General features: G+C 39.4%; 1 protein-coding gene across 3 annotated transcripts; it reads left to right on the plus strand.

Moving 5' to 3' along the window:
- The first annotated feature begins 188 nt into the window (after nt 1-188).
- Nucleotides 189-8,113, plus strand: ATP23 (ATP23 metallopeptidase and ATP synthase assembly factor homolog). 3 transcript variants are annotated; one of them, XM_020795525.3, is made up of 6 exons: nt 189-485; nt 2,495-2,540; nt 3,698-3,779; nt 5,422-5,559; nt 6,685-6,768; nt 7,658-8,113. In XM_020795525.3, exons 1-6 carry the CDS (start codon nt 305-307, stop codon nt 7,859-7,861), a joined length of 735 nt encoding a protein of 244 aa, XP_020651184.2. In that variant the 5' UTR covers nt 189-304; the 3' UTR covers nt 7,862-8,113. The 3 variants fall into 3 exon arrangements, with proteins under 3 accessions (XP_020651184.2, XP_078233010.1, XP_020651185.2); XM_078376884.1 differs by having other exon boundaries at nt 214-485; nt 2,495-2,580; XM_020795526.3 differs by lacking the exon at nt 2,495-2,540 and having other exon boundaries at nt 232-485.
- The last annotated feature ends 3,592 nt before the right edge of the window (nt 8,114-11,705 follow it).

An 11,705-nucleotide genomic window follows, 5' to 3' on the forward strand; every position in this document is an offset into this window, starting at 1 on the left:
CGTGTACGTAAAAATCTTATTAAAAAAAAGGGAGAGTAAATAAACATCCAAGAGTCTAGTCGTGCTTCTGGCATAGGTTTTCAGGGCGCAGCTTCTGCTCCTCTGGCGGCAAAAGGGTTATTCCAAGCCGATAGGCCTATTATCTATCCATTCAAGTACGGAGAGGTCTTTCATATCTCTATGGTTCGTGCGCGAGACGACCTTTGCCCAGCCGTGAAACTTGGGTACGGCGGCCGGCAAGGCGGTTGGAGTTTTGCGTTTTCCCCCCTTCGTGCTTGAATGAGGGAGGGCGAGAGGGCCCTCCATGGCTTCCGAGCAGCCCCAGAGTCGCGCCGCTGATGGTGGAGAAGAAGAGGAGGACTTCGGTTATGACCTGTTCCCGGAGCGACGGCGTTCAGAAGGGAAGCAAAAGCGGTCCTTTGTCTATGGCGGGTTCCTCACCAACAAGAAGTGCCAAGCGATGCTGCACATCGCCCTGGCCACCAGTAAGTGTCCGAGCGGGGCGGGTAGGACTTGGAGGGCCTCCTCCGGCCTGAGGTCGTTTCTGGCCACGGGGCCGTGGATGATGCCTCCACCTCGGGCAATGGAGCCTGTTACAAACACCCTCCAAGACTAGCCCGTGAGGGGGCCCTGACGAGGGTGGCCGGATCTTCCTCTTTTAGAGAGGACGGTCCTCCCATCGGAAGAGCTGTCCTCCTTGATGATATGTTAGGTGGCCACCTTCCCCGGCGGCCCTATGGGTGGCCAACCAGGGAAAGTCGAGGGTCTGGTAAATGTTTCTAATCAGCCCTCTCTAATTTTTAATTTTTTTTTTTTTTTACTGGAGGTGGGGCGGGGAATTAATTTTTAGTTGGAAAAAATAAACCATACAACCATTTATCACTATTGATTAACGGCGGAAAGGATATGTGGCAGGGCAGTTCTGTATAAATTTCATCTGTGAGATTAGTCCTGGGAGTGGACAGTCTGAAAGTGCTCTTCACACCCTTCCTCTGAAATGACTAGTTGTATATAGATAATGTAACACAACTATAGTGATCTCTGTGTGTGTGCGTTCATTTTCATTAAGTTGCAGAAAACATAAGGCACTGGGCATTTCACAGATTTATTGAACACTATGCTTTAATTATTAATTTTTTATACTCTGCAGTAGCTTAGCTCTAAATGCAGCATTGGATGCTCCTGAATACCCCAGCCAACACTTTTTCTTTCCTGGGAATGATTGCACTCAGTTAACTTACTTTTTGGCAGCCTTTTTTCCATGAGAGATATAATATTTTTCTACCTGAGGGCAAGGTGGTCCTTGGGCACACGCACGCACACATGCACGCACACACGCGCACACACACACAACACATAACAATGATCTTTTCCTTAGAACTTGAAATGTTTCTTGCCACTCAGAACCTGACATAGCTTTTTGTCATCAAAGTTGAAATGCTCCCTTGAATTGCATGGGTTTCAGCAGCACAGTTTAGGTTATACACAGATTTTTTATCAATCAGTAAATGGATTTTCAATAAATACTTTGCTGCTATTCTCCAGGAAGTGGCCTGAGACGGGTCGGCCTTAGACTTACTGAGGCCCCTGTTCATGGTTGCAGTAGCCCCAGTCTGTGGTAATGTCTTGGATGGCCCCTTCTTCTGGCATGATGGTACAATGCGATTGCTGAGGAGGATGTTGGGGCATACAGGGAAGCTGGCATGAGACAAGGGAGGGCCCAGCAGTGTGCTGCTCTGTTGCAGGGGGAGGAGGAGAGGTTGTGCCTTCCTGTGTGTTAATCAGCTGTTTTTGTTTTGTAGCTACATTTTTGGGGACATAAAAATTATATACAGATTTAGAACTACGGGGGAGAGGTCCTACATCCCTAACTCCAGGATTGTTGAAGGGAAAAGTGCCATTTACTACTCCTCTTGTTGGTTGCTCAGTTAGTTTGTGCTACGCTTTCTATACATTAGCTTCTTCATATTACAGTACTACTGAAAAGCACACTTTCCCCCCACCTTTTTATTTTAATTTACACCTAGCTTGAACAGGCCATGAAAGAACTGCAAGCAGTAATCTTATTGGATTGCTGGAATCCAAAGGGATTTATCTGTCAGTGGAAGTGCACCAGGTTATGGTATAACTTGCATGAGCATTACATCATGGGGAAAAAGGTGTACAGTTTAGTATTTTAAAAACAATAAGCATCTTTGCCCAGTGATGTTCTAACAAAAGTTACTGTTTGTGGATGTAATGTAATTTTGTAGTTCACTACATAAAGAGGCAAAAATTCCCATTTGTGGAATGGTAGCTCCTGGCAAAGAGAGCTTCCTCCTGGTAACTGATGACCTGAAACAATGGCAGAAGTTTGAGTTTTAATTAATTAGCTGAATATATGTATTGCATGCCAAAATACCCTGATGCCAAAATACACTGGCATCTCCAGCCTGTTTTCCCCTGCAAAAGATACTGGTTCAGGAATGACTGATTGCACTGATGTCTGTTGTAGATCCCTATGCTAAAGTACTTCTTGATGCTATGAAGAATTCTGGCTGGTAAGAAACACTTATGACCCAACCCTATCGTGTCTTTATGGTAATTATTCTTGTGTACTTAAACCTTTCTTGCCAAAACTTTTGTCAAACTATCTACCTGTTTCATGGAAATAAAATGTCTTTGCAGTGGCTGAATGATTGTGATTGCAGAAATGGAAAGATAAAAGCCCATTATATTCATCAACAGACTGAGAATGTATTCTCGAAGGCTTTCACAGCTGGGATCCGATGGTTGTTGTAGGCTTTTTGGGCTGTTTGGCCTTGTTCTGAAGGTTGTTCTTCCTAATGTTTCGCCAGTCTCTGTGGCCGGCATCTTGAGAGGACGGGAGCTAGAGCTCTGTCTGTGTTCAGAGCTCTAGCTCCCATTCTCAGAAGATGCTGGCCACAGAGACTAACGAAATGTTAGGAAGAAACACTTCCAAGAACACGGCCAAACAGCCCGAAAAACCTACAACCACCAGACTGAGAATCTTTATAATTATTTCAACATACAAATGTGCTACATATAGATGACAACTACAGTGGACCCTCTACTTACGGAATTAATCTGTATTGGAACGGTGACCTCAGGTCAAAAAGTCAATTTCCCATAGGAATGCATTGAAAACCCTGTAATCCGTAACTGGCCTAAGAAAAAAAATCCCAGACTTCCAAAGCTGCACCCGCTGCCCCTCTGCCTTCTGTCCTCCTTCCCCCACAGGGACAGGAGGCAGAGGGCACCGGGGACAGGAGACAAGAGGCAGCGGGTGCAGCTTTCGAAGCCTGGTAAGCCGAGAGCCGCGGGTGGCTTTGAATTTCCCACCCTTTCCCCCTGCCTTTTGTAGGTCAAAGCTCCGGCCGCAAGTCAGACCAAAATTTTGCGGCCGGAGCTTTTCGTACCTTGAAATTTTTGTAAGTAGGGACCTTTATAAGTCAAGGGTCCACTGTATATGGTTACATATGTAAATGTTTGATCGCCTTACATCTTAGTTTGCATTTAGATTTTTTTCCAGACTTTTTGGACTTTCTTTCATTGTTTTGCTATTTTGTTCAATGTTCCTTTTTTGTTTGGGAAGGTTTTTTTCATTTCATGTTGTTTTTTAATGGCTTGAGCAGAAGAAAAAACAGGTAAGTCAAATACTTGAATCTTACTTATGTTAAATTTTTTTACATTGCAGCACTGTTTACAGAGACAGACACTTCTCATGTGAAGACTGTGATGGGTGTGTCAGCGGGGGATTTGATTCTTCAACCTCCCAGGTAGCTCACTGAGCAATCTCTTCTGTGCTTGGTTGTAGGAGATTATTTTATGTGCTCCCATTATAAAAAAATAGAATTGTTGCATAATTATACAATGTTTAATATATATTTGGGTTTTAGCCATAATTCCTCAAGATTGGTGTTCTCAATTTCTTTGCTACAAAATAGTAAAAACCAAAAACATTAAGAAAACAATCCAGTGGCATGGAATTCTCCATCAAGGCTGGTATAATTTTACTCTATTTCAGGAGTATATGTGCACCCTTGCCTTTCATGTGTTCCTGGGATGACACTGGCAGGGCAACCATAGTAACCGAAAGATCCACCCCACCCTGAGAGAACTTTTACAGGCTAAACTATAGTGCAAGAGATGGACCTCCTTCGCTGCCTAATTACTATAGCCAGAGGAGTGTCCTGCCACAGATCATAGGATTTCACTTTCAGAGTAAATCAAAGTGTGCATTTTCCTGATGGAATGGGTGCAAGGGGAAGAATCAACTTCAGGCCAGGAAACTTCAGTTGAATTGGAACATTCCTTTAAACTTTCCGGCTGCCTAAAACATATTGGAATTGTGTTTACTGGAGATTATTTTTTCCAGTTTTTCTCAGGTACTGATTTGTCATTTCATCATACCTATGGAAGTTAGTGTGGTAATTCTGTATCTTAGCTACACTGATTTTGTATGTAATGTGGGATAGAAGGGGCCAGGCCTTTAATGCTTATCCCAGGCTGGTATTTTCTTGTATGGAAATGTCTCTGGATCCATTTGCTGCTCTCAGATATGCTGACTCCCATAAAGCAGATCTAGCATTAGATAGCATAGTGAGCTCGCAAGCTATAGTATTTCTTTGTGCTGAAGGGGGAAAACCAAAGTAGTGGGGGCAATCAGGGAGGAGGGCAGTATACTTTCTTTATCTTGTATCCTTTCATTCACACTGCAGTAGTGTGAGTGGGGCTGAATCTTCAGCATCTCCTTCCATACTTGCATCATCTTCTCTCCTCACTTCTGACTCTCATGATTGCATCAGGCAGAGAAGAGACTTAGAGCACAGAAAGCCAGATGGTGGCTATCCCTTGGCTACCTCACTTGTCAGATCCAGCTGATTGTTGTGCAGTGCTCTGTAAGCCCAGTGCAGATATTTGCTTACTCACATGGGATAATCCTGGGGTGTAGAACCAATCCTAAATATTGATGTTTGCCTGGCACTACTTCAGATCTTTGTTCACTGAGTGAAAATGTCTGCAGAGAGCTCTGTAATAACATTTGGTTGAATGCCATTATGGAATGCTTTTGATTGGGAATCCTGATAAGGCAAGATTCCCAGTCATGAGCGCTTTATAATGTATTTAGTTGAACCCAGTCAGGAAGCCTACCTCAGATCTTTGTGATCAATGTGTGAAGCCATAGAATGATACCACAGATATGGTGGTGTTCAGAGGAAGGCCCCATGTTTACATCAACACCCCCCCCTCCAGCTTTGTCCTGTGTGTGAACTGGCTAGCATCTGCATAGGACTATAAAGAGCAATTAACATTTGCCAGCACTGTTATTTAGGGGTATAAAAAAGAAATGTGTATGATTTGCCATTAAAAATATTTTTTGAATTATCCTGTGAATGTTTTATTTATTTTCTTTTTCAGATTGTTTTATGCCAAAACAATATTCACCAGCAATCTCATATGAATAGAGTGGTGATACATGAACTTATCCATGCTTTTGATCATTGTCGTGCACAGGTAGACTGGTTCAATAATGTCAGGCACTTGGCTTGTTCAGAGGTAAGTTAAATATTTTATTTGCAGATGTGGATTGCTAATGCTGCCAGGAACACACTTGATACGTAGCCTGAACATATTCTTACCAGCAAAGTTCCACTAAATGTATTCTTCTCTTTATTTTTACTCTGTTCCTTGCCTGCTTTTCCATAATATTGATTCACTGATCCATCTAGAAATTATATATATGCACTTGGAAATTTCATACACACAATGAGGGACAGTCTTCTGACAGTTTTGATCAACAGAATTGATTATTGATTTTGATTTGCCATCCATGTTTCCTTCTTTTTCAGTAATCCTGTGTTTTAATGTGTTTTGATTATCTTTATTTATGTCCTTCTGGGTGGGATTGGGTTGTTGTGTTTTAAATACTGATAGCCGCCCAAAATAACAACAACAGTCGAGAAGAAAATGAGCACCTTGTTGAGAAAGGGGAGAGCACTCGTTCGTTAGAGAGAAAAGGCATAAGAAAAAAGGGAGAATAAGGGAATTCTAGCTCATATGAAACTCATAGTTCTCCTAGTAACAAATAATCTAGTCAGTAATTAAGTATAAATACCTTCATTCTCAACTACACATAAACTAATTTTAACATGGATAATCTTTTCTTGGTGCTAGTGCACTATAAAGAGTATTCCCAAAACTATCCAGGTTACTCATTTGTATAATAAAGCAAGATGTTTATCATTCAACACAAGTTAAAAATGGAAATTGTGACTTCTGCCTTTGGAGTACCCCTGGAAAAAAGCAGTTTCTATAAGCTAGAATGTAGTACCTTGTTCTGTTTTATGCATGGAATCAAAAAGACAATTTCTCAGCACAGTAGGTGAATTGGTGTCACCAGAAATTTTGAGGGTGAGCAGTCAATCAGATTCAAGAACTTTTATTTCATTGTTTACACAGTTAATCTATTTTTAGTAGCTATACGCCAGAATGGAAAAGGAGTGGAGAATCATTAGGTGGACGTTTTGATGAAATGACATGTTATTCACTGCTAGTGGGTGGCATTTCAGCGAGAAAACTCTTGGGAGCTTCAGCTAGAGAACTCTTAAGAGCTTTGCAATTGTGTAATTTTTAAAAATGTATGGTCTATTCATTGTTACTCATTTTGTGTTTCCCTTACAGATTCGAGCTGCCAACCTCAGTGGAGACTGTTCCCTCTTAAATGAAATTGGCCGGTTTAAATTTGGGTTGAAGCAGCATCATCAAGTGAGTTAGTTCTAACCTGGAGGTGGGGGAGAGGAGCACCAGGTTTAGAAATTGCATTTATGAATTTTCAGCCTAAATACTTTATGCGGCTGATGAAGTAGACTGTAATCCACAAAAGTTCATGCTTAAATAAAGTTGTTATTTAAATAAGATTAAATTGGTTAATCTTAAATGTGCCACAGAGTTTTTTTTATTGCTTCTGTTTTACTTGTTTCCATTAGAAGCTGTTTAAGCTAGATCACCATGCCTTCAATTCATATCATTAGGAAATTCAAAAAGTTGAAGGTCAAGTAATGCAAGTTCTCCTAGGGGTAACAAAATGTTGGAATTGTAACTTTTGCTGTTGTTTCACTGAGATTAGACTATAGTATGCCTTGACTTATGAACGCCTTGACCTACAAACATTTTGAGTTACGAACAGTTCCGTTCACAAAATTTTGCGTTGTCTTGCGAACGGGTCTGAGATTTCTGTTTCTCTATAATCTCAAGGAGAAACCAATGTTCAGTAGTGGTAATCAGAACAGCAGATTTGGATATAGTATGAATCCACCATATAAAGGTGTGCATGCTTACTGTGTATCTAGGTTCTCACATGAATGCCAACTATAGGAACATTCTCAAAAAAACAGACCTTGGCAAGATATAACAATAGATAGGCAGGTGTTTTTACATGGAAACTTGTCTTCAAAACAGTCATGGCAGAGATTCCACTAAAATCATTGAGTTAGGCCTAAATGCAAAAGTTATTTACTACAGAGTCCATTTAGTTAGAATATTTTTGAAACAGTTCCTCTGGCTTATAACTTTAATATTTTCTTTTTGTTTAATATAAATATGTCAGGTGACTATATAGTTTGAGGCCTGACTCTGTTCTTTCCAACTTTTTCAGGTCTGTGTAAGAGACAGAGCCATTCGCTCCATCTTGGCTGTCAGAAAAGTCAGTAAAGAGATGGCAGAAAAGGCTGTGGATGAAGTCTTTGACTCCTGTTTCAATGATCAGGAACCTTTTGGCAGAGTGCCTTACAGCCGGTCTGATGCAAAACGTGTATATCAAGATTTTCAGAACCGTGACCGATACTACGCAAATTTGTAGATAAATCTCTTAATCTCTAGCTATAGCATTTGCAGACAGTTTTGCAAAAGATTATCTGTGAAGATAAATGGGGTAAAGGAATACCCATGTTGTGAAAGCCCTGTTCTCTTGTTCATTCAGCACAAAGAATTGACTTGGAAGTGATCACTTTCAGTGAACATTTAAATGCATATGTGACTATTTTCCAGCTAATTCATTTTGCAAAAGTTTTGTTTTTTTATCCTCGGTTGAATAAATCCCATTTTGTCAACAGTTTATGTGTGTGTGTATTCCCAACCTCGTATTTACACGCATCCTTCCTGCTGTATCTTAAATTCACATTTTAACATATTTATTGCATGTTTATTGGTTTTATTGTTTTAAAATTTGTAATGCCACCCAGAGTATACCTTCAGTCTAGATGGGTGGAGTATAAATCTAAATAAATAAATAAATAAATAAATAAATAAATAAATAAAACTAGACTGAGAGGCTAGTTAGAGAGTGTTTTTATGGCACTTAACTAGATTTTATGGTCGGAACAATGTTGAACAACAACTAGTGCAGTACTATGCTATAAGTCAAACTTTTGCGTAAATGAACTAATTTAACCAATTACTTTGCATCATCCAAGTTGTTTCATTCAAATGATATTCATATCATCCTTTTGTTATAAGTAAATGGCACCTAGACTATGTTACAACATAGTGAAAATACTTCAGGGAAACAATATATGATTCAGCCTCTGATGTTAGATATACATGGATTTGGTGGTTAAATAGTAGCTCTCTGAGAGTGCAGGTAGCAAAAGATACTTGGGCCGGTGATTAAAGGATTTCATTTGTTGATTACATTTGGAAGTCTCGAAAGATACCTAAGTTATAAAGGACATTCTATGGTCTGTGAAATTTGGTGTGGTGAGTAGAATGCATTTTGGTGTTGTTCTGACACTTCGTTAATTTATGATGATTTTTTGTTTTTTCCATTGGAAACCATTAGACAGACCATCCAATGGTTTCCAATGGAGAAAATTCAAAAAATCATCATAAATTAACGAAGTGTCAGAACAACACCAAAATCAGTTTGCATAGGTTTCAGGAGGTGGACTAACCATTGCAATCATTTAAAACAGCGTCCAAACATTGTAAGACACTTTTACAGGAGCGAAAAAGGACTTCGCAAAGGCATTGAAATGTATTGAGTCGGCTTCAATACATTCCAATATAGGAAACATTGTTTCACTCAACGATGTTTCCTATGGGGATTTTCACTGAATGATGGCAATCCGTTCCAATTGGAACGGATTAACCGGTTTTCAATGCATTCCTATGAGAAATGGTGTTTCACAGAACGATGTTTCACACAACGTTGATTTTTTTTGGAACCAATTAACATCGTTGTGTGAGACACCACTGTGTATATATAATATACATACACACACAAGTAAAACACCAAAAATAATGTTGGGGGCATATTAAAAGTAATACATAACTTTTTAAGACTTGGGAATACATAACGTAAGAGTTGACAACCTGTGTACACTCATAGAATTGTTACTTTAGACTACAACTCTTGACATTTCATTTAGGAGCACATCTTAAATACAGTAGGACTTTTCAGTAGGCATGTAATAGCCTTGGCTATTTGTGGTTTTCCGTGGTGGTGTGATATCTTCAGTAAGAAAAGAAAAATGTTTTAATAATTGTATCTGTTTATTTTGAATCTGTGATCAGTATCACAAGGTTTGGATTTCTCGGTGGTTCTCCTCCACTAGAGAATAGCTAGGGCAAATTGACTTAAACATTCCTGTATACAAGAGCAAGTAGAAGGGACAATCCATGGTAATGATGTCTTCCTTCTATTGCAGAAAATGTGTTACAGTGAGTATCAATGTATTTTTCCCCTCTCTGATTACAAAAGTTTGCATTCCTCAATGATGAGTCTGTGTTAAATGCATGGTGAACAAACAGCATACTTCTATGTATGTCTAATCTGAAAAACTTGGATTTAATACCTATTTCTAGGCAGTTGTTGACAGAATTGTCTGAGTTTTATGCTAAATTGGGTGGTATGTTATTTACACAGTACCATTAGCATCCATAGCATATGCAGAATAATATGGACAGATTCAGATGATTCTATTTGAAGGGTTAAGGGGAACAATGTTGAATACTTTATTCACTGAGTATACAGTTTGGATTAATTGTAAATTAATTGTAAATATATTGAACCATTCTGGGGGAAAAACATGATGCAACTGCCCATGGCTTTTTCCGTTTGTGCAGTAATGATTTTTGTTATTTGCTTTTAAAAAATGCACTTCTCTTAAGCGATGGACACTATCAAATGTAACACAAAATTAAAACCATAATGAAGCAACCAGCAATAAAATCCAACATGAAAGGATAAAACAAATACCAACATCCCTTTTTACCATCCTTTTTGCCATCCTCTCCATCACCCTTTTTACCACCTTTATTGCCATCTGTTTTAATTTACCACAGAGTGCTGTCCTCTGAAGATGCTGGCCACAGAGACTGGCGAAACGTTAGGAAGAACAACCTTCAGAACACGGCCAAAGAGCCCGAAAAACCCACAACAACCATGTTTTAATTTAATTTACCCTATTTGGTTATATATTAATTTATTTTTATCATGTTTTAATATTGTTCCTGATACTGTTGTTAGCTGCCTAGAGTGGCCTGGTGGCCAGATGGTGTGGTATATAAATTTAATAAACAACAACAACAACATCAATGGAGGTCAAGGGCAGGGAATTCTTATTAGTAGTGTCTAAGTGTTGGAAAGATAAGCTATCTGGTATATCCATTGCTCCGGTAGGATTATGTGGTCTCTTTATCTGGACTGCTTTTCTTTTGAAAAGTGTAATCGTACCATTATTCAGAATGAGAAGCATGAGAAATATTATACCCAGGATATCAAATACTGTACAAGATGATATCTGTTGACCCAAACTGGGCTGGCCATTTTAGAATAGCAATGAACTCACCCACTCCTCTAAGAGACATCTGACTTTGGCTTTGCTAACTGAATCTTAGTGCAACTTGTCAGACATGCCGTCATTCTTACTCCACTACCAAATTCATTATCTTACAGCACACCACAAAGTCCTTATAGGTAAAACAAAATGGCCCGTTTCTGGTTTTGGAGTATTCATCTGTGGTCTGCCAGCAAAAATCCATGAAGAATATTTTTTTTAAAGTATCTCATAAATAAATCCCCTTGCACTAAAACTCCTTAATAAAGTTTATGCTGCCTTGCAACTAACAATTTCCTGCTTACGGACTATGTATACTCAGCCGTAGCACTTCATAATGTGGTCACATTTTAACATTTAAAATCTAAAAAAGCAGATTACTTACAAATTACTTTTTCTGTTAGGAACTGAAATTATACCTGGACACTTGACCATGGTTGACACCAATTACCCTTGTATAGACTGGATAAATTCATGTTCTAGTTACTAGAAAGCAGTAAAAAAGATATAGTAGGATCATAGCATCTATGGGGGATTGGTTCCCTGCCTGCAGATGTTGGAAATCTTAGAGAGAGAGAGACAGACAGTGCATTGTTTCCCTCTAGTAGCCAGTTCTGGTAATACATCTTGGAAACCTGTATTTCAGGAGTGGGGGGGTATATAATGTTTTCAAGCAGCAGATAAGTGAAACCACAGGTACTGATCCTGTGGATATAGCAGTCCTGCTGTGTGGTAATGGTTGTCCTTTACAGAGCTAATCATAGAACTGACAAAAGGAGAGTAGACCTGATTTTAATCCTAAGTAGCGCCGGAGTTTAATGTAAGACAGGAGACTTCTCAAAGGCTTTCATGGCCGGGATCTGATGG

This window comes from Pogona vitticeps, chromosome 5 (genome assembly GCF_051106095.1).
Source record: "Pogona vitticeps strain Pit_001003342236 chromosome 5, PviZW2.1, whole genome shotgun sequence".
In the NCBI taxonomy this organism is placed as follows: Eukaryota; Metazoa; Chordata; class Lepidosauria; order Squamata; family Agamidae; genus Pogona; species Pogona vitticeps.